Consider the following 23643-nt stretch of genomic DNA (forward strand, 5'->3'; position numbering starts at 1 on the left):
CCAGGGCACATGCCCTGCCTGCCCCACCCTAGATACGCCCCTGCTAAGCTGGGTCTGCCCTGGTTGCATATGAATGGGAGACCACATGTGAGCACTGTAAGATATTCCCCTCAGGGGATGGAGCTGCTCTGGGAGGAGCATAAGGTTTCAAGTTCCCTCCCTGGCAACATCTCCAAGATAGGGCTGGGAGAGATTCCTACCTGCACCCTTGGAGAAGCCGGTGCCAGTCTGGGTAGACAATACTGAGCTAGATAGACCAATGGTATGACTCAATATACAGCAGCTTCCTATGCTTCCTAAGATATTCACAAAAGCAACAAAGCTGAATTAGGAACAAGATGAATGGAGTAAGGAAAAGATAAATACTAGTAGAAGAAGAGGACAAGAGCTCCATGGCCTGGGTGCATCCTTTCTTGCTTTCCTCTCAGGACACACTGGTCTTTCCTCCAGCAGAACGTGCAGATCCATTGTGCCACCTTTTGCTGGCCAAAGACCAGCAAAGTTAGTGAGCCTAGCCCTTGGGGACAGCTAGTAAGTCTAAGCCAATATAAGACTGCTTGCAGCCGGGCCTGAGCAGTTAATTTAATAACGCCTGCTTCCAAACACAGAGCTGCATTCGGGATGCAGCTGGGAAGTTGGAAGATGCCCCTTAAGAACTTTGACTGAACAACTTCAAAAGATTGAAAGTTCCCAGATAAAAGAATCGGGGCACCATTTAGCATCTGAGCTTGAGGTTTCGCCTGATATACCCGTAGCACTGCTGGGATGTTCTGAGTGCCTTTAGAGTAAAAAAAAAATTCTTAATAGCTGCAATGGATCTTTGAGCATTTGCAGTCACATACTCACAATGTGGACGCCAGGAATTCCTCGAATGGAATATGAGGCCCAGATACTTATATTTTTTAACTTGTTGAAGGCTCCTACCATTGATTGACCATCTATAAGATCTCCTACACTTACTGAAAACCATTATTTTTGTTTTTTGGGTATTGATGGACAGCACCTGCTCTTCACAAAACTTCGCAAGGGCTCTCAAAGCGCATCTCATTCCTACCGGCATGATAGATACAATCGCCACATCATCAGCATATAATAAAATAGAAATGGCTTTCCTGGCTATTCTTGGCTGATGGAAAGAAGGGTTGTCAAGACAGAAAACTGAGGAGTTTATATAAAAATTAAACAAAAAAGGGGCCCAAATACAGCCTTGCTTTACCCCGCTCTGTGAGGGGATCGGATTTGAAAGGTGTCCTTGAATGTCACATTTGACTCTTAAAAAGGTGTTTTCATATAATGAACAAATCAAGAATAGCAAACGGGGGTCTAATGAAGTTTTAGCAAATTTACACCATAGATGGGTTCTAGGGATCAAATCGAATGCAGCCTTAAAATCTAAAAAGGCTACATATAGGGGCACATTTCTACTAAGTTGTTTGTCTAATCCCCATTCAGCCATGAAACTAGCTGGGTGACTCTGGGCCAGTCACTTCTCTCTCAGCCTAACCTACTTCACAGGGTTGTTGTGAAGGAGAAACACAAGTATGTAGTATGGGCTCCTTGGAGGAAGAGCGGGATATAAATGTAAAAATAATAATAATAGATGTGAAAGGGTCAAAATCTAATCCAGTGTAGACCGGCCTGATTGAAAGCCAGCCTGTTCATCCCTTATAATGTTGTTTTGTTCTGCCAAGTCTATGAGTTTATAACATAACTGCCTTGCATACAATTTGCTGATGACGCACAAGAGGCTAATTGGTCGATAATTGGCTGGATCTGACTGTAGTCCATTTTTATATATTGGGATAATTATGGCCATGTTTGTGCACTCCTATTTCACCATTTAATTATGTTGTGGGCAGGATAGGGGGTGGGGAAGTTGTTTTCCATGCAGTTATTCAACAGAGCAGCAGCCCATCACCTGGCAGGTGAGACACGCACAGCCATGTTCCTCCTCTATGTGATTGGGACTCAGGGCTCCCATAGGTGGATGCGTCCGCTCAAGCAGCCCACTGATTGACAGGACAACCCTTTCTCCAACTGGATGCTTGCTTGGATTCCTTGTGGGCTTTCCAATGCACAGTGCCAACCAGCCAAGAGTAATTCTTTTCTTCTCCATCAGCCCTGCTGTAACCACTCATTGACACCTTCATGGGGACTAACTGGCCGCACTGGAGAGCCATGAGGAGAGGCCCAGGGAGCCAGAGCTCTTTCAGAACAGATGAGCTGATCAATGTTGCTGCAACAGTGTGGCTATTGGGAGATGGGAGTTTATTTCTCCATCCTTATTTCAAGCTTATCGCACACATTTGGGTGTCAGCTCTGCTGTTTGTTTACATATTACCCTCAGACGCAAAGCCTACCTTTAATCCCAATCTGCAACATGGGATGCAGTTCAAAGTGATTTCTGCCTGGGTCTCTCTTCTTCTCTTGGGGGGCCAAATGCAAAGGAGCACAGCAAGGCTCCCGCACCCTAACAGCTGGGCTGAAGAGGTTCCAGAAAGTGCAGTTTGCCATGCAGGCAGGGGCTGAGGCCCTTGGCTAGACACTTATCCAAGGCACAGGAATGCACCCTCTTTCCCCTCAGGTCTATTTGACTGACTCAGTCTCCTTCTTTCTCCAACCATCCCTTTTTAAAAAATACCCCAAGGAAAAAAGGAAGAAGGAAAAGTGATACGATGCCATTGCTGTGACTCATGTTAGCTTAGATGTAAACCACTTGGGTAGGTGGGGGTCCAAGCTCTGACCTGAAGGCCAATACACCTGAGTAAGAGTTAAGCTCCATGTTACTTGAAGCATGTGCTTCCAAGTCACACGTAGTTTGACTCTAGCTGCATTTTTCTTTCGGACTGTGTCAATTACAGGAAGATCAGACTCCACCTCCTCCCATTGTATTTCAGTATTCCCACCTGGGGGGGGGAGGGGATTTTTCTTGCTCTGTCTTAGAGACAGAACCAAGTAGCTGTAATAAAACAGACACAAGAGGGAAAGTGTGCTTTGAATCAAGTGGCTCCCCTGTTCTGGCTTAGAGCAGTTCTTGCTTTCAATGGCTTGTGATGCAAACACCAGCATGGGCCAGAGCACTCGTTACAAAGGCCTCACTCCCGCCATTCGCAATGGCTAGATATCTACAGCAACAAGACTAAGCAGTCCCCAAAGGCGATTTAAGCCCCACACATGAAAATACAAATACACATGGATGGGGCTGTAGAGTAGCAGGTGCTCAGTGGTAGAGCATCTGCTTTGCTTGTAGAGGTAGGAACCTAGGAAGCTGCCATATACTGAGTCAGACCATTGGTCGATCTAGCTCAGGATTGTCTACACAGACTGGCAGCGGCTTCTCCAAGGTTGCAGGCAGGAATCTCTCTCAGCCCTATCTTGAAGAAGCTAGAGAAGGAACTTGGAACCTTCTGCTCTTCCCAGAGCGGCTCCATCCCCTGAGGGGAATCTCTTCCAGTGCTCACACTTCTAGTCTCCCTTTCATATGCAACCAGGGTGGACCCTGCTTAGCTAAGGGGACAAGTTTTATGCTTGCTACCACAAGACCAGCTCTCCTCTCTAGGTCCCAGGTTCAAGCCCTGGCATCTCCCCAGGTACGGCTGGGCAAGACCCTGCTCTGAAATCTTAAGCGAGCCACTGCCAGTCAGCGTACTGAGCTAGAGGAACCCTTGGTCTGTCTCAGTCCAAGTCAGCTTCCTCTGTTCTTAAGTCACCCCCCTCAATGCAGCATTCAGTACAGGAAGCAAGAAACAAGACACTTGCCAGCTCTTCTTGTGGGTTATAGCATGAGGACGTATCTGTTCATTCTGTCCTTGCCACCACCTTCCCCTTCCCCACCCCACAAGAAACATCCAGAGAGGGAAAGGAAAAACCCAAGAACAGGCAATTTATTGCTTACATGGCCATAGCCCCATGGGCACAACAGGACTGAAACCAGACACTCACTACATGCAGCAAAAAAAAAGAAAGGGGGGGGCAGGCAGGAGCCACTGATCTTCAGCTGGGCGGCCCCCACCAGGCTGGATGAATAATGCCATGACATGTGCCTGAAAGAAAAGAACACACCCGTCCACACACAGCTCTCCTCGACACCAGTTCTCGGTTGGGTTGAGAATGCAGGACTCAACTAGCCAGTCCTCTTCAGCACCAGCTGCAGAGGGAACACAAGGCAGTGGATACGAAGGGCTCAGCAGTCTGTAGTTCACCAAGCAGCTCACCAAGGGGCACCCAGGTGTCATCTGGGAGAGCTGTCGTCCTGAAGCCACGTCTTCTTGCACTGGACACACGGACAGACAGTAGTGGCCTCACCAACTCCGGTAGACGCACACAGAACAGGACAGTGTCACATGCACACACAGTGGGACAGACACAAAGGAGCTCCTATAGTAAGACAGTCAACAGACCACGGCCACTCAAGACACATCCTGGTTTCTATAAGGAAGGGCCACCCCCATCTGCAGGAACCAATCTGATGCCTGCCCCTACCCCATCAACCTAACTTGGGTGTTCTATATAAAGCTCGTCAAGAAAGCCTTCCCCACCTTCTTCTCCTTGTTCAGGACTGGATGCAGGGAATCCAGACACACTAGAGAAGCCATTGTAGCCCACAAGGATGGGGAGATGCAGAAAGGCATAGCAGATCTAAGCAGTGTTCCCTCTAACAGGGGTTCTCAGATGTTGTTGAATGCAACTCCCATAATCCCCAAGCAAAAGCCATGGAAGTTGGGCGTTCTGGGAGTTGTAGTCACCAACATCTGGGAATCCCAGTTAGAGGGAACACTGGATCCAAGGTATGCAGTTATGATGCAGCAGAGGAGCTTTATGTTTGTTTGTATGTGGTGGGGGTGGGTGGGTGTAGGGCAAGGTGAAATGACTTCAAGCTGTGGTGACCACACACACACACACACACACACACACACACTCCTTTTCCTCTTCACATTCTTCCATATGAAAGTTTTCCAGCATGCCTAATCAATTTCTCCAACTTACAATATACCTCAACATTAAGCCAATTTACATTCCAAGCTTCCACCCTACCCGCATATCATAAAGAGAGCTGCTCCTGTAACCAAGTCTCTAGAGCAATAGTTCCCAGCCAGGGTGCCTCCAGATGTTGTTGAACTACAACTCCCATCATCCCCAGCCACAATAAACTGTAGCTGGGAATGATGGGAGTTGTAGTTCAGCAACATCTGGAGGAACTCCATTTGGGAACCACTACTCTAGAGTGTTATGCAAACAAGCTGCAAAAAAACGCTCCTCTGCTGAAAGCTTGCTCCCACAAGGAGGAAGGCACACAGGGCTGAGAAAGCAGAAGGGTTGGGCCAACATATAGGCCCAACTCCCAACCTCAAACACCCTCAATATTTGCTCTCCTGCCATCAATGCAAGAATTAGAGGGTGGAAGAAACACTTTCTGACTGCAGCTTCCCCTCCCCTCCACATTCACCTTTACTGTACTGAAAACTCACCATGCAGCAATTGATTAGATGTGTTCCTCTTACTTTTGGTGCCCGTAGTGATGGTAGAGGGAGTCCTACACAGGTTTTACCACCATATTTCTCTCTCTCTCCCCCCCCCCTCTCTCTCTCTCTCACACACACACACACACACACACGCTGCCACCTAGACACAGATGGCTGCTGAACGGAAATCCAGGGAGCTCGAGCCCACCAGGCCAGCATATATTGCACTTGAGTAAAGTATGTAAACATGGAACAGAGTTCAAACTTCTAATTAGAACTGGCTCCCAACATTCACGGAGAAGATGCCCAACTGGTTTGGCCCCTAGGATCCAGGGTGGGGAAAGGGGCCAGCGGACGTGAAGCTTAAGACCATGTCCAATGTCAACAGGGAGGAGCAAAAAGCAGGGATCCGAGACATCAGGCACTTTCTCCCCTTCCCAGCCAATGGCCTTGCTTTGCTTTCTACAGTGCCTCAGGGCTAGTCCTCCACCCAAGTCTCTCCAGCAGTCCAATGCTTCTTTCTCCACAGTCCATCTCCGCCATTTTAGTTCCTCAGTCACAAGATGATCGCTCAGCCAACAGGGCCTCGGAGCAGAAGAGAGCAAGGTGTTCATAGTCATTTGAGCTTATCGGCTTCTCGGGCTCCCTGGGATGCCAATCAAAGGCTCTCCCCTTCCTGTCCTGCAGGCCGTTGGTCCAACAGAGGCAGAGCAAGGAAGGTTCTCTGCCCCCTCTGCTGCAATATGATGGCTCAGACACCCACACAATCAGGATGTCAAGGTCAGGATGCCCCGGCAGCAGGTTGCAGGCAAGGTGATCTTGCCAGGCTTGATCCAGACAGGCACCAACAGTTATTCTAGCTGAGCTTGTTTGACCGGTGGGACCGTGTCACGGGCAGAGGCAGCTTGTGGAGGCCTGGGGGGGAGTGCAGGGGGGTGGGAAAGAGAGGGAGAAATATGGATTAGGGACCAAAAGCCTACAGCTTCTTATCTTGCTACCCAGACATGAGGAAGCCAGACGTGTGAAGGAACTCCTGCATCCAAGACAGTGGTTACACATGGAAAGGCTTTCCAGGCTGTCAACTGGCAACCCTAAGTAGAAGTGTCTCAGGAAGGGACCCATCACACAGTGGGTCTAAGGCAGGGCTGCACAACTTTGGCCCTCCCATTGTTTTTGGACCACAACCTCTGTCATCCCCAGCCACCATGGGAGCTGTAGTCCAACATCTGCAGGAGGGCCAGTTTCACCCCAAGGAATGTCCCCTTCAGTACAAATCAGTCCATAATAGGACCCCACCACCACCTCCTTGGGTCATCGGAATAGGATGTGAGAGTATCTGGAGGGAAACAGGACGGGCACTTACCAAAGGCCCGGATGAGTTCTGCTTGTACGGCCCAGGTGAATGTCTTCACCAGGCAAAGGGTGGTGAGGCCAGCAAAGAGCATGTTGTAGAGAATGACAATGTAGAAGTTCCCCAGCCAGTTAAACCTCCCGAAGTCTCCCAGCAGGTCAAACCTTGTGATTCCTGGTCAGGAGAAACAGAAGGTGGCTGTTGTCATGCATCACACTTGTCTCCTTCAACCCCATCCCCAAGCTCTGTTTGATCTGTGCTTCTACACATTATCTGGGGCAGGGGTAGGCAACCCTGGCTCTCCAGCTGTTGAACTCGGCGTTTTGGGTGGTATAAAAATGTGATTAAATAAATAAATAAAAATAAATAATAAACTCCCATCAATACACTGAGGCTGGGGAGGATGGCAGCTGCCGTTCAACCATTGGAGCGCGAAGGTGGCCTCCTCCTGCTTCACGGTGTGCCCTCCTTTCAAGGCTTTACTGAAGATAATCTACGGAGCATGGATGTGCACAGGATGATCTTTGCGTTCCGTTCCAAGCTTGGCAAAGAAATGCCCCAGAACGTTCTGTTGGAACCACCAGCCAAGCCGGTTCCAACAGAACGAGCTTGGAACACTTGAAATGTCCCAAGAGCCATTCTGGCCTCTGCACACACATGGCAGCCATTTGCATGGTGGTACTGACTGAAAATGGCACTCGAAACATTCTGACAGAACTGGGTGGTTCTGTTCCAAGCTTGAAACAGCCCATTTTGAGTTGGAATGTTCAGAGACTGGAATGTCTTGCACATCCCTAATATGCAGTACCAAGGATGGGGCCATAGCTCAGTGGCAGAGCACCTGCTTTGCATGCAGGTGGTCCCAGATAGGCTCCCCGGTGGCATCTCCAGGTAGGGCTAAGAGAGTCTCTTGCCTGAAACTTGGAGAGCCACTGCCAGTCCATGCAGACAATACAGAGCTAGATGGACCAATAGTCTGACTCAATATAAGGCCGCTTCCTCTGTTCCCAGATACATTTTTTCAAACAGACATAAAAAAGCATAGTTATCCCAATGCCACTTTCCTCCCCGTAGAGTCCCCTGAAACGCAGCTGACTGCAACACAAATGAGGCAACCCAGGCCTCAAACCAGGTTGTGAATTTTTGGTCCTCCCCAGCTCCCCCAGAACTGTGTGGTTGTCTCTCCCTTCTCACTTTTCAAGCCTCGTTCCATCAAAAGTCAACCTGAGGGCAAACCTCTTGTGCTGCATATTCTGCAAACTTGACACCGGCAAAGTAGTAATGTGAAATCTGTTACACAGCATCCTGACAACCTTACTTTTTTTAAAAAAGCAAGTTGCTTGCCCTTCTGGCTCCAGAGGGAAGTGTGTGGGGCACTGCCTAATGGCCTTCCAGAGGCCAGAAGCTCCACAAAAAGGTCCAGAGAGCAGAGCTTCTCTGTTCAAGCATCCCTTTCTTCTCCACATGACAAGTAGAAAAGAACAATGCAGTTTATTTGCATTATCTCCAAGCGTTACAGAATTTCACATGTTGTGCGTGCCACATTTTTTAAAAATATCTTATTCTTTAAGCACACAATCTTGGCTAAAGATCCGTTTCCCACAGTTCTGCTGAACCAGACCCAAGATGAGGGCTGAATGAAAGAAGAGACAGACTTACCCAAGGTACGAGACAAAACTGGGAGTGCTGAACTCAACACCAACAAGGAGACGCAGTTCCCAATTATCTGCAAGGAAATACAGTTTGAAAAGGAAGAGCACATCCACTGGCCTCTGGCTGTCCCCTGCCCAGCCTTACACAAAAACCCTGTACATTTTATCCCTCCTTTGCTCTCAGCTCGTTCCCACAAGCCATCTGACGGGGAGAATTGCCCAATACCAAAGCTAATGGTGATGTTGCCCCTTAAAGATACCATATTAGAATCTCCCCTTGGTGACACAAGGAGAATTCAGACTGCACGTAATTCTTCTAGAATTATAGACCTGCATTGTGTCATACGAGCCAGCGTGGTGTAGTGGTTAGAGTGCTGGACTAGGACCAGGGAGACCCGAGTTCAAATCCCCATTCAGCCATGAAACTAGCTGGGTGACTCTGGGCCAGTCACTTCTCTCTCAGCCTAACCTACTTCACAGGGTTGTTGTGAGGAGAAACTTAAGTATGTAGTACACTGCTCTGGGCTCCTTGGAGGAAGAGCAGAATATAAATGTAATAATAATACTACGTCTCTTCTTAAAATGGGGATTATTGGGAAGGTGAGAAATAAAATGCCTGTGGTATTTGTTTAACTGGACTGCTCAGCTTCTGTCCTCCAACGACACAGGCAGCCTCTTGGACACCCAGAGGCACCTTTTAAAATGGCAGCTCCCTTCTACTTAGCAGGAGGAAAGCCATTTCCCCTAATGAGCCAAGCATCATGTCTCTTCATTGCTGGCACCTGCTTTGCGTTTTTTCAGTTGTGAGCCCATTTGGGAAAGGGAACCAATTTTGCACTCCTCTTGCCACAAACGTCTTGTGAGCATTTACTGCTGAAAAGCAGTATATAAACATTTTACTTAGTAACTAGCTGGGCCAGGTGCAGAGTGTCTGTGCCTCTAGTTCTCCCCCATCCCCCCGCCCCTGTTGTCCCCTCCCGCTACCAGCACTCCTGCTTTGTGGCCAGCAGGCAGTCCGGAGAGGGAGGCTGAGCTGCCTTCTGCCCCACCCACCCACCACCATCTTCTCCCCACCACTGGAGCTCTTGCCCTTTGGGCGGCACGCAGGCTGGAGAAGGAGGTTGTGCCACCCTCTCCGCCGGCCGCTGCCGCCTTTTTCTCCCCCCGTGCCCATGGCTAATCGACAGCTGCTCACAAACTCTTGCAAGAGCTGCCATGCATGGGATTAGCCACGGGTATGTCTCGGAGAAATAAACATATAGGTAACTGCGTACCAGCATGCACATAAGCATCTTCTAAATGTCCCATTGTGTTTGTCTCCATTAGAAGCCAATGGGCTTCTAGTCCCATCCAGTGTTCCCTCTAACAGGGATTCCCAGATGTTCTTCACTAAAACTCCCAGCTTCCCCAGCTGCAATGGCCTTTTGCTGGGGATTCTGGGAGTTGTAGTCAACATCTGGGAATTCCTGTTAGAGGGAACACTGGTCCCATCGAAACCATGGTGGTGTAGTGGTTAGAGTGCTGGACTAGGACTGGGGAGACCCGAGTTCGAATCCCCATACAGCCATGACACTAGCTGGGTGACTCTGGGCCAGTCACTTCTCTCTCAGCCTAACGTACTTCACAGGGTTGTTGTGAAAGAGAAACTCAAGTATGTAGTACACCGCTCTGGGCTTCTTGGAGGAAGAGCGAGATATAAATGTAATAAATAAATAAAATAATAAATAACTGCAGTGACCCTTTCCCAAGATAGGAAGCTGTGTGCCTCAGCCCTTGTATGTAGATACTATAACTCATCCAGCCCCCCACTGTCAACTTGGCCCCTCTGTCCCCACTCCAGTTCCCAAGCCCACAGGTCTGCTTCTTCCCCAACCCTGTCCAGCAACACCACTCAGCCCCTCTGATTCCTAGATCGTGTGCATGAGATTTCCCCCAGGGTCCTGCTTCCAGACCGTTAGTATTTGTGGAACTTGCAATCTGTCACTGACCCTCCCTCTCTCAACAGTTAAAGACGTTTGTGCTCAGCTCTCTCTTTCTGTTGTCTGTTTCTTGCTTTCCATGACATCACAATTGCTCCACCACTGGCTTGAGGGTGGAGTAACCAGTTTTAAAATGAATTGTGTAGAAAAACCAAACAACATAAATACACACACACCTTGGTCATGGCTGTGTCGTGTCGCTCAGGCAGCAGTCTGGTGAAGAGTGGGGAGCTGTAGAACCCCACAACAGAGGAAACCATAAGATAACTAAGACATAGAAGGTAATTAAGGAAGAAGAGTGGAGTAGAGGCAATCACCAAAGAGACCGGGTAGCAGGGTTTCTGTGTGCGCACACGCACACATACACAGGGCCACTACTTTGAGCCCCCTGCCTTTCTCCATAGGGCGATGGCTTAGGACAGGGTCCCATGGTCCCATCTAGGATGCTTAGTCCAGGAGCCCAAAGGGCAAGCAAGGCCTGCCCACCAGAGTCTGAACTCGAGTCCGATGGCAACGAAGCAGAAATGAGAAGCCAGTGCAGGGACGCTCCAGGAGAATCAGACATTGGCTAGGGAGCAGACCAGAGAAAATAAATATGGATGCTCGGAAAACACTTCTCTGACCGCAATTTTTTATTTTAAGAAGGAGGGGGCTGGAGACCATGTCACCCAGAACGAGACTGCAAAGGATACAATATGAGGATCACCTGCATGACTGCCCCAAAGGAGCCAAAGACCGAGAAGGACACTTTCCCCAGCGGTGCATCCTGTAAAGGTAGAGATGCGAAAAAGGATGAGGTTGATTTGGGAATAGGAGGACAGAAGATGGAGCAGTCATGTCCCAATGTCCTTTCAACTTCTTCCTGTGTTCAGACCCTCTCTCTCTTTCTCTCCCTCCCCCAGTTTGGTCAGTAGCAGGCTGTGTGGGCACTAAAAAGCCTGCTGTTAAGCCACACCAGCAGTGAATTTGGTTTCAGCTGTAGAATTAGTGGCCTTGATTTTTCTAACAAAATAAAATACACATTTCTAGTCTTTACAAAGAGGGCGGATAAACATCTGGTGAACTGCTAGTAACAGAAAAGGAGTGGGCTTGGCAGGGCTCACTTGCCTCCTTAGTTCTTCTCCATAAGCATAAGCAGATGAAGCAAATTTAATTAAATGATATACAGAGGTGTCCAAAATTTAATTTCTTTGTATTGAGCAAATGAGATCTGTATAAACATAAACACACACACACACACACACACACACACACACACACACACACACACACACAATAGGAAGAGACTCATTTCTGCTACTGATATCAGTAGTATCTCTTGAACTTCTGCTTCCAACCATGTTTCACAAAGGAAGTTAAGCAACCCAACAGGGTCACACATGAAGTCAGAGCAAGGAAGAGAATTGGTTTGACAAGAGTGCCCGTGGAGAGGTTGGCTGAAGAGAGGACCCTGGGAAATCCCTCTTCTCTCACCTGGATTCCTCGCGGCATTGCAGCATCATCCAGCAGCAGCTCCAAGACATGGAAGCAGACTACAAGAACAGAGATACCCTGGAGGAGGGGGGAGAAAGGGAGGTTAGAAGGACGAAAGAGATCGATACTGCATCCTCAGTCCCAGCCTTGATGAACAGCTAACACTGCATCTGTGCCCTTTCTGGCATCTTCTAAACCAGATTCTCACTCAAGAAGCTTCTCTTCTTTCCAAAAGGAACAGCAGGGTTCAGAGAACGGCAGAGAACTCTCTCAGAGGCAACAAGCCCCCTGCAGAATGAGCAAACCCTCTCCAAACCGGACTTCTATTCTGTACCACCTACCAAGGAGCCTTTCGAGAGGTTCCTTTATTTATTTGTTTGTTTGTTCGATTTTTAGACCGCCCTTACAAAATAGCTCAGGGCAGTCCACAAACATCAAAGACCCTTTAAAACAATTTAAGAGCACTGGAAGGCCAGGCCGAACAGGTAGGTCTTTAGGGCTCTCCTAAATTCCAATAAAGAATTCAAATTACGGATGTCTGCAGGGAGCGGGTGATGCTTCTCCATTTCCAAGTGGCTTTTGGCTAGCATACGGCTGCCAACAGGAAGAGAACTCCTCCTGTACCCCATGACTTTATACAGCACTACTCTTTGCTTACAGTACAAAGTAGCAAATTATGAGTTCTATATCTAGACCTGTCTCTGCAAGTGTTATAGAAGAATAGATGCTCTGTTACCGATTTTCATGCCTTTTCAGGTGTTCCATGTATGTATGATTTGTGTACATTGTTCACATGTATGGATCTAAAGCCTGCTCAACTTAGGCCCCCCAGCTGTTTTTGGACTACAACTCCCATAATCCCCAGCCACAGTAGCCAATAGCCAGGAATTATGGGAGTTGTAGACCAACATCTGCAGGAGGGCCAAAGCTGAGCAGGCCTGGAATATATATGTACAGTTATTCATGGACATTCAATGCATGTACAGTAGTACATTTCTAATCCACACCCTGCATTTGAGGGAGTCTGTACCCAGGTTCACATTTAAGGTGAACACATGTACAGTCATTCACACAAACACGTGTGTGTATATACAGAAACCTGTCCACGTGTATACAGTGAGGGAAATAAGTATTTGATCCCCTGCTGATTTTGTCCGTTTGCCCTCTGACACAAAAATGACCAGGCTATAATTGGAATGGTAGGTTTATTGTAGCTGTGAGAGACAGAACAACAACAAACAAACCCTCAAAAGCCCAGTGCCCAAAAGTCAGCGATGGATTTGCATTGTAGCGAGGGAAATAAGTATTCGATCCCTTCACAAAAGATGTCTTAGTACTTGGTGGCAAAACCCTTGTTGGCAATCACAGAGGTCAGATGTTTCTTGTAGTTGGCCACCAGGTTTGCACACAACCCAGGAGGGATGTTGTCCCACTCCTCTTTGCAGATCCTCTCCAAGTCAGAAAGGTTTCGAGGCTGATGTTTGGCAACCCGAACCTTCAGCTCCCTCCACAGATTTTCTATGGGATTAAGGTCTGGAGACTGGCTGGGCCACTCCAGGACCTTCATGTGCTTCTTCTTGAGCCACTCCTTTGTTGCCTTGGCTGTGTGTTTTGGGTCATTGTCATGCTGGAATACTCATCCACGACCCATTCTCAATGCCCTGGCTGAGGGAAGGAGGTGCTCACCCAAGATCTGACGGTACATGGTCCCGTCCATCGTCCCTTCGATGTGGTGAAGGTGTCCTTTCCCCTTAGCAGAAAAACACCCCCAAAGCATAATGTGTCCACCTCCATGTTTGACGGTGGGGATGGTGTTCTTTGGCTCATAGGCAGCATTCCTCCTCCTCCACACACGGCGAGTTGAGTTGATGCCAAAGAGCTCGATTTTGGTCTCATCTGACCACAGCACTTTCGCCCAGTTCTCCTCTGGATCATTCAGATGTGCATTGGCAAACTGCAGACGGGCCTGTACATGTGCTGCCTTGAGCAGGGGGACCTTGCAGGTACTGCAAGATTTCAGTCCTTCACGGCGTAGTGTGTTACCAACTGGTTCCAGCTGCCCTGAGATCACTGACAAGTTCCCCCCGTGTAGTTCTGGGCTGCTTTGTCACCGTTCTCATGATCATTGCAACTCCACGAGGTGAGATCTTGCATGGAGCCCCAGACCGAGGGAGATTGACAGTTATTTTGTGTTTCTTCCATTTGCGAGTTATCGTGCCAACTGTAGTCACCTTCTCACCAAGCTGCTTGGCGATAGTCTTGCAGCCCAGTCCAGCCTTGTGCAGGTCTACAACCTTGTCCCTGACATCCTTTGACAGCTCTTTGGTCTTGGGCATGGTGGTGAGTTTGGAAGCTGAGTGATTGCTTGCTTCTATGAACAGGTGTCTTATATACAGGTACTGTAACAAGCTGGGATTAGGAGCACTCCCCTACAGAGGGTGTTCCTCATCCCAGCTCGTTACCTGCATATAGTGAAAAGACACCTGGGAGCCTGAAATCTTGCTGGTTGATAGGGTATCGAATACTTATTTCCCTCACTACAATGCAAATCCATCGCTGACTTTTGGGCACTGGGCTTTTGAGGGTTTGTTTGTTGTTATTCTGTCTCTCACAGCTACAATAAACCTACCATTCCAATTATAGCCTGGTCATTTCTGTGTCTGAGGGCAAACGGACAAAATCAGCAGGGGATCAAATACATATTTCCCTCACTGTAATGTAATCCCTGAATGGAGTTTGCATGATGATTAGATGGCTTCAGAACAGAATTAGATAAATTCATGAAGCACAGGATTATTTGGGCAGCCATTAGCCAATATAGCTACATTTAGAGCCCTCTCATTCACACAAGCTGTGTACCTCTCAATGTCAGGTTCCTCAACACTGAATAGCAGCCTGGAACCCTGGTCTTTCCCAGCCCTACCTGTCAACGCCAGGTCCCGAAACCGTGACCTTCTGAATGCGCTCTGCCATTGTACTGTGCTATAGCCCCACGGTTAATGCACGGCACTGTGTTTGGGTCAGCTCACGCCCCCCCCCACATGTGAAGGAATCACTCTGTCTTGAATTGCACACTATGAGAGGGTTTGGACTAGAAGTTCTCAAGTTTCCTTTTCAGCTGATCACCCAATGAGAGATTCAGTCAATGGCAGCTTGTCGGCCACTGCCAATCTTCTCCCGCGCTTGAGAGCTGTCAGAGTACACTCGATCAGTTTAAAATTGCACCTGCAGTTCACGTGGAGCAGCGCAACAGGCTTGGCCAGTGTGGCGCATGAAAACGGAGAAAGCACTCTTGATCATGGCCCAGAATCCTTTGCCACACACACACACAAGAGGCCCTTTGCAGACTGAGCAACACGAACAAGGTTCTCTGAGCCTAGGAAGCTGAAACCACTGGTTTTCAGGTATCCGTATCCTTGATTTCAGGATGAGGATGCAGGATTGGGACTGATTTAACCAGTGCAGAGCTGCACCTTGAGTACTTGTTCTCTTAGATCACCATGCAGCACCAAGATTTACCGTGAGAGATAGCAAGGACAGCATGGCCAGTGGGTAGCCCAGGTTCCTTTGCCAAGCGGAAGCTTTACGGCGTGTTTCTGCCAAGAGACAAATACAGGAGTTAAAGTGACTAGAAGCTGAACAGCACCTATGAGCGGCTGCTGCTGCTGCGCAGTGGTTTTAAAGCCACCAGGTCCATTCCACCGTCTCTGCCAAGAGGAAGAGCAGGCTCCATCTCTCTCCCCATCAAGCCAAACAGAACACAGGCATGGGGAGCCTCTACAGTCTGCAACTAGAATCCAGGGGTCCAACCCGCAATCGAATGCATGGAAGCAGACAGCTTTTACAGACGACCTATTCTGCAGGACTCCTCTCGTTTTCAAGTTTGCAGTGTCCTGAGAATTTGCCTTTTTGTTCGCCAGGTCTAGGAGGCATGGTTGTGGAGGCCAGGGATAGACAGTCTGAAAGGGAAGGGCCACAAACAGCCACCACAGTGGATGGCCAACAAGCTGCATAGGAATAGTGGAGTCTACCCACTGAGTATTGGATGCCCCACACAGTCTGCTCCAAGATATAATCAGACCTCATGAGAGTTCTTCTCAAGCTTTTATTCACAGATGGCCCCTGTGCATAAAATGCTCAAAGTGTTCCTCCTCCATATCAAATGCCCTCCAATCCTCTCAGGAAGCCCTGCTCTGCATGTCACTACCTCCAAAAGGTTAGAATGGCATCAGCAAAGGAACAGGGCCTTCTCTGTTATGGCCCCACAGATATCAAACTAATTTAGTCCTTTAGGAAGCTCATTTTACCCAGTCCTTGGACAACTGCCAAGAGAACAATAAACATGCTTCTCTTTCCAAAGGCTTGTGCAATGGCATAAGAGGCGATTTGGTTTTTTAAAGCAAATGCAGTTTCATTTTGTGAGCACTTATCTGACTGCGTAACCCACCTTGAATCTACTCTGTTGAATGAACAGGATACAACTGACAGATTCTGCAATCACTTTGGCTCAGTTCAGACACTTCACATCGACCAGAGTTTGTTGGAGCATGAATGAGGATGGCATCCCACCTTCCTCCTCTCCTCTCCCACTTGGCTCAACCTACATTTCCTAGCTTCTTTTTCTTAAACCAAGTCTCCTGTGAAGTCTGAGATGGGGAACTGTGGCTCAGGTGATCCCAACAAATCAAGGATGTCGAAGAGTTTGACATCCTTGGTTTGTTGGGGTTGTGTAAGTCACAGTTTGGAAGTTACAGGAAATTGCAGCTGGGGAGACCAGATAGCGTTTGATTCAGCTGTAAGAGGGGAAGGGCACATATAGCCTTGTGGGTTCATTCATAATCCAGCAATCAGGGTTGCATTGCTTGATCTGGGTCATTGTGCAAGCTGATATTCGACAAAGAATATAACATTTTCACAATCTGCTTTTTAAAAAAAGCACGTTTATGTACAGAACCACCCACCTACCCACACCCCCTTATGGCTACCAACATATAGGCTATGCCTGGTGAAATCCTAGGAAGAGTGTGTGGGGGTGCACATACGCACACACAATCTGAATGCTCTATATAGCCCCACCCTGGAGCTGGCAAATGTAGTATTCTATGCCAGAAATATCTCAGTGCAAATTTGCATAATCCTCCTAAGAATTATCCATTAATAAAACTGAGCTTTTCTGGATGCAAAATTCAAAATTTGGGGGAGGTGGGCTACACATATATACAGACCTGGCTACAGGAAATAAGGCTATAACTTTACTAAATATAAGCAGGATCCAAGGATACTGGATTCCAGACTCTACAGTTGTACAAAAGTAATACAGCAAACATGGTGGAATACACCAAGACACTGAGTTTCTGACCAATGCTTTCACACACTTAGTTGGGGTTATTATTATTAATAAATCTACACAATTCTTACCCAGCATTATCCTGCGGGAGTGAATTGCTAGGTACTGTTGTCTCAACACTTCCATGTCAAAGTTGAGCCAGCAGGAAGTTTTCCCTGTACAGTTAAAGAAAGAAAGAAAAAGTCAACCAATCCCTACGAGACAGAAAATCTAGATATGTCACTGTACCCACCTCCAGCAATCCCACTGGCAAGATACACCTGTGTTTGGTCATCCTAACCCTGGAATTTTTGTGCTGGGCTCACCCATGTGCCAGCTCTGTCCAGTTTCAGTCCAGTGCTTACCAGAGCGGATCTTGCGAGAAATGGCTGCTTCCTCAAATCCTGTGCAGTTCAGTTGCTCATCCAAATCCTCCAGGAGCTGCAGAGAAGACAAGGCATAGGAGGGATCAGACCATCGAGAGCCATCCCCCCCATCTCCTTATCTTGCTATCTTGCTCCCTGCCAACCAGTTATTCACCATTGAGCCTATTCCCACAATCACTGGAAAGCGAGCCAAGAGAGCCTAGCCCGCTTTCCAGTGATCGTCGGAACCACCAGGCTGGCCCGGTTCCGAGGCGGCTAGCCTGCCCAAGTCCCTCTCCCCTTAAGCCAGGTTCACAGAGGAAGCGCTCCGTCCACCTTGGGGTTTTTTGCTCATATGCTGCCATGGCCATGCAGCAACACACAAGCAGACCCCTGATCGGGAGGCTACAAGCAACCTCCTGGTCTGGGGGGGTCCCCCCAGAATGCCCCCCCACTGTGCTTGTGCAGGGCATGCTGGGACTTCTGGGGGCCCCGCAGCCCCCACTGGCTCCATGACAGAGCCGGTAGTTGTGTGGGCGGCCGATCCAGCCAGCCAGGGCTGCAGGCCGGAGCTTCTGTGAGGAGAGCAGGCTAAGCCCGGTAAGGCACTCCACACGCATCGTGTGGAAGCACCTCACTGGCCGACCAAGAAGAGGCCTGATTTCCTCCCATTAGGCAACAACGTCGGAGGCAAGCTCCATGGCCCAACTATTAAGGTTCACAGAGGAACCAACTGAGAAAAGGCCTTGCCCACAGGAAGGCTCTTATATTCTCCCGTTACAACCTGTCCACACGCTCCCGCATCAGTTACTGGGTAGCCAGACCACTTTTTATCTGAAAATGAAGTGGTGGGGGCAATGTCTGATGCAACCTCAAAGGGCGAGTTAACATGCAGTTTCTGGTTTGTTAGGCAGACCATTAGCCTCCCATGTGAACGGTTGGCTGGTTGGTGCTTTTTCTTTTATTATTTCCCCATTTACCAATTTCACTGCGGTTGGGTATTCTGTCTTGTTCTAACTCTGCTTAAACTGCAATCTGGCCCCCACCAACATAAGAACAGCCCTGCTGGATCAGGCCCAAGGCCCATCCAGTATAGCATCCTGTTTCACCCAGTGGCCCAATAGATGCCTCTGGGCAGCCCATAGGCAAGAGGTGAGGGCATGCCCTCTCTCCTGCGGCTACTTCCCTGCAACTGGTAGGTAGCAGCATTTTGCCTCTGAGGCTGCAGGTGGCCTATAGGTCACCAGACTAGTAGCCATTGATAGACCTGCCCTCCTCCATGAATTTGTCCAAGCCCCTTTTGAAGTCATCCAAGCTAGTGGCCATCATCACATCCCGTGGCAGAGAATCCTCTAGATTAATTATGCACTGCGTAAAAAAGTACTTTTTGTTTGTCCTAAATTTCCCGACCTTCAGTTTCATGGGATGACCCCTGGTTCTAGTCTTGTGAGAGAGGGAGAAAACTATCTCTACTCCATGCATGTGTTCATATACAGCACAGTGGTTTGAAGCAAAAGCAAAGACAGCAGGGCACGGGGGGTGGTGTGAAACCCTGCATCTCCCTTACTCAGAGCAAAAAACCACAGCTTCTCATCACATCTGAACCCCCTGTGTTAAGTGCCTGCCGGAAAGGATCTGGAAATTTGAATGTGTTTTCTTACAATGCACCTGCTAGTCATGATAAAGGGAAAGGGAACTCTACACAGCCCTGACATCACTCCTTTGTTGCAGTACTTCTGCTCAATTGCCCTTCTCCCAATCCCTGCAGCTCCTGAGACGTTACCAAACACAGTACATGCATTTTCAAGTTTAATTCCACAGCCAAGAGGACTAGAATCTTGTTTTAAGACTAAATCCAAAATGTTCTTGAATGCTGCCTCTGTAAGATCAGTTTCCAGGAGAGATATAGCAGGTACATCCTGATGAGGCCCTGCCACTCTCTCTGGCCTCCTTCTTGAATGTCCAGTGCTGTGTTGGACAACCAAGGGCTCCCTTACAGTTCAGCGCCCCTCCCTCAGCTTTCCTTGAGCTCAGGGCCTGGTCTGAAGGCTCTGAGCAACACTGGTACAGCAACACTGCTGAAGCGAAGCAGGTCCCGATCAGCACCTGGATGGGAGACTTCTCGGAAAACCCAGGTCTGCCATCTTGAGTTCCATTCTGGGAGATGGAAGTTTAGTGAAATAAAATAAGCCCCCAGGTTACCCACTGGATCGGGGTGCCAACCTGAGGGTCTCCAGTTGTTGGGACTACAGCTCCCATCATCCTCAGCCACAATCAGCTGGACATCCCCTGCTAAATGAGCAAAGAGGCACCATTTAAAAGTGGTGGTTCTCTTTATTTAGTAGGAGGAGAGCAACCGGCCCTATCCATCCCCAGCACAGCCTCCATCCAGCTGGTGTCTATCTGATGTTTCTGTTTTAGATTGTGAGCACTTTGGGGACAGGGAGCCATTTGATTTATTTCTATCTCAGTAAACCACTTTGGGAACTTTTGTTGCAAAGCAGTATATAAATATTGTCATATCCATAGTCCAGCAACGGACCATCCCTGATCTAGATGACTGAGGCTCTGCTCCTCCTCCAGCAGCCTCACACACTCTTTCTGCAACCTTGGCATCTTCATTCCCTCCAGCCAAATACAGTAGCCACTTCAGGGTCTGAATCATGTCCACTTGGTGCTGCTCCTTCTGCCTTGCTCCCTTCCCAGACTGAATCCTCCCCCCTTAAGAAGCCGTTTCCCTTCCCAATATTCTGGGCTTGGCAAAATGCTAAAGCCACCTCTCATCTTACTTACCCTGGGCTTCACCAGCAGAGTCCCTGTAACAGTGAACATCCGTGACAGGCCAAAGGGTGTGCACACTGTGGAGGGTCACAGAGAGAAAAGGCTATGAAGATAAATGCCAGCATATAAATCAGCAACTACCTTGACTGGCCAGAAGGTGGCAATGTTTTACACATCCAACCACAGGCTCACAGGAAGGAGGAGCTCACTCTTTGTTTTGCCAGATTGGCAAAGCCACAAGGCCATTCCGGCAGGGTCAGAGCGGGGTGGGCGTGGGCATTTCCCACTCAGTTGCCAGATTGGCTTTTTAAGCTCTGAAAACCTACACAGATAATGCCCTTGTGCAGTGCATCAAATCTCTCCCTTAAGGTTCAAAAGCCAGCAACAAGGGATGCTGCCGTTGCCTCTGCCCTGCCCTCCACTCATATAAATAACCATTTCTGAACCTCTCAAGAAGGAAACCCCACACTCTGCATGCAGTTCTCACATGAGGGTGGGTCTGGCAGGACAAACTGGTAAAAAACCCACAACTGTGCTGAGCCACCCAAGGCTCTGTTCTAAACAGTCTGCTGGAGGCAAAAATTAGTCAGTCATTCTGCAGACAGCTTTGGCAGAGATTTCCATCTGTTTGTTTTCTAAGCAGAGGTACGGCACACACAAGAGAAGTGGCTCAGTTAGACTCTCCTCAAATGTACATATTAATAAGACTGAGGAGGACATGGCCTGCAGCAAGGTTTGTCTTTGCAATTCAGTGATCTCTTATGCCCCAAGTCCATGATCTGCATCATGATAAACTACTGTTTGTACTATGGGCAAATCCAACCCACAGCGGAAGCAATTTGTAAACAAACTGAGCGGCTCTCTATCCAGCTCACCACAATTCCTCCAAGAGAAAAGAAAGGGCTGCTAGTCTCATCTACAAAAGCGAGGCCCAAGGGATCTGCTGGTGGCTACATGGGAAATCAATGCAAAAGCGGGCAGTTCAAGTCAGTTAAGCAGAGACTGTTCAGAAAACCTAGAGGAGGAGGAGGAGGAGAAGGAGGACCTAACAGCCAGGGGAGATTCAGACAGACAGTAAATTTTTGTATTCAAGCCAAACATCTTAGACACCCAACCCTAGACAGTAATAGCAATAGCAATAGCACTTACATTTATATACCGCTCTATTGCCGGAGCTCTCTAAGCGGTTTACAATGATTTAGCATATTGCCCCCAACATTCTGGGTACTCTGGGGTCTTCCCATTTAGTTAGAAGCTGAACACACCAATACTGTAAAAGCACCATTCTGAGTTAATATGTTCATGCATTCAGATAATTCACAACTATATCAGAAGCAAAACAGCCAATATTTCAATGATACCTTGTTTTAGTCCCAAATGCTAATTTAAGCTCCCTTTATTTTGCTCCATTAGTTCCAGCTAGTTTCCAAAAGCAGCCGAGGTCTTGCAAGCTTTCAGCGTGGCTTCTGCAGAGCTCAGCTGAATTGCTTCAAGGGATGATGCAAAGGAACTCAGAATGAATGAAGCCGCTCAGAGCAGAAACAAAAGGGGGTACTGAGAACAGCCACAGGCAGCCCCAACCTTATTAGAGCTTCTGCCTGTGCAACAGCATCACTCTATGCCAAGCACTTGTGCTATGTAAATGCAGGCTGGTCATTCACTGGGTTGGGGAAACTGGTTGGCCCAGTCCACATGGTTCCAGTTAAAACTGGGATGGGGTGAAATGAGAGGGCATGAGAGACACAGCTGGGGCAGGGAGAGAAAGAGGCTGCCCATGGCTCATGCGGCACCCACATGCCCTGCCCTCTTCCCTGCCACCCCCCTCTGTGCACTGGCACTGGATGACACTGCAAAATAGAGAGGTACATAATAGCCACACAGTTCCATCCCATTTCCTATACATGGATCAAATTTCATCATGTCTGAAGTAGCCTTTGGCACGTCATGCAAGGAACGGAGTTGGCTTCTTCTTTTTTAAACAGAATCCCAAATGACCAGATTGCACAGTAAATAAGGACTGGTTTACCACCCCCACACAGGGCCAGCTGCGGTTTTCAGTGGGTCCTCAGCTCACTATCCTCCACCCCTCCCCAAGGTTCATGGTGGGGTTGGCTTTAGCAGAACAGGAGGAGGAGGAGGAGGAAGAGGCAATGACAGACCATCTCTTTCATCTGAGAGCCACTCGGCCCTCCTTGCACGAGAGTTCTGGGCACAGAGGTGGTCTTGGAAAAATCAGATTTCCTTTCTGAGGGCCCCGAGCCCAATGAGACCAACCCCAAGGCCGTCTTGCCCTCCCCGCTGCAGTGCCCCAAGAAAGAATTAATCCACTGACTTACACAACAGCAGCAGCACACCAAACAGGGAGATGCAGGAGTAGAGGTAGGGGAGGTAGAACTCCCATAGGTCTGTGGCAGAAAGAAACAGGTTACCAGTCCAGACAAGGCATGGAGGGGAAAAACGAGGCATATTCAACCTCCTTTACAGGAATACAAGACGTGCACTGCAGCCTCCTCCTAAAGAGGCCCACTAGAGTCAAGTTTCCCCTACACAAAAAGCTGGCCGCATTTGGATTTCCAGCCCATCCTCCCACCAGCCAGGTTTCCCCTTGTAACTCCCAAGTCCTTATCTCTAATGCACAGAAGTGCAATCGTAAATGACTCAGGCTTCCTCTCCAGTGTTTGTTTGTTTGTTTTTTAAGAGCAACTCTCAGAATTTCATTGTCAGGTCCACTTGGCTCAGTGTTTGGGCCTGCTTCAAGTCTCTCTACTCCTGGGCCTCTCTGGCCAGCAAGGATATCTTCAGAACATTCGGCTCGTTTGCCATAACCAAAATGTCAGCCATAATACAGAGAGATTTTGCCACCATCTGAGTTGGATCTATGCTCAGTCTGTGGCCCACAAGTAGTATCAGCTGGTCAAGGCAGGGCAACTGAGTAGAACAATATAGCATCCACTTTTCAGTGACTAAACAAATGAGGCTACTTAAACATATGGGAGCTTTACCCATCTCCTTATAACCCTTGTTCCAAACCCTTGTTCCTGAAGCTTCAGTCACATAGTCACACAGAGAGCCAGTGTGGTGTAGTGGTTAGAGTGCTGGACTAGGACTGGGGAGACCCGAGTTCAAATCCCCATTCAGCCATGAAACTAGCTGGGTGACTCTGGACCAGTCACTTCTCTCTCAGCCTAACTTACTTCACAGGGTTGTTGTGAAAGAGAAACCCAAGTATGTAGTACACCGCTCTGGGCTCCTTG

General features: G+C 48.5%; 1 protein-coding gene across 1 annotated transcript in view; it reads right to left on the minus strand.

Moving 5' to 3' along the window:
• Positions 1-3857: 3857 nt before the first annotated feature.
• The window catches only part of LMBR1L (limb development membrane protein 1 like), a 48294-nt gene continuing 28508 nt past the window's right edge, over positions 3858-23643 (minus strand). Inside the window, exons 7-17 of the mRNA XM_053299744.1 lie at positions 22726-22794; positions 20402-20466; positions 17609-17684; positions 17336-17419; positions 15437-15513; positions 11918-11995; positions 11137-11210; positions 10621-10711; positions 8473-8539; positions 6826-6987; positions 3858-6377 (exon numbers count right to left, since the gene is read on the minus strand). Coding sequence (XP_053155719.1) covers positions 6319-6377; positions 6826-6987; positions 8473-8539; positions 10621-10711; positions 11137-11210; positions 11918-11995; positions 15437-15513; positions 17336-17419; positions 17609-17684; positions 20402-20466; positions 22726-22794 — 902 coding nt within the window. The 3' untranslated portion in view covers positions 3858-6318. The remainder of the gene's footprint in view (positions 6378-6825; positions 6988-8472; positions 8540-10620; positions 10712-11136; positions 11211-11917; positions 11996-15436; positions 15514-17335; positions 17420-17608; positions 17685-20401; positions 20467-22725; positions 22795-23643) is intronic.

Source organism: Hemicordylus capensis, chromosome 2, assembly GCF_027244095.1.
Source record: "Hemicordylus capensis ecotype Gifberg chromosome 2, rHemCap1.1.pri, whole genome shotgun sequence".
Classification (NCBI taxonomy): Eukaryota; Metazoa; Chordata; class Lepidosauria; order Squamata; family Cordylidae; genus Hemicordylus; species Hemicordylus capensis.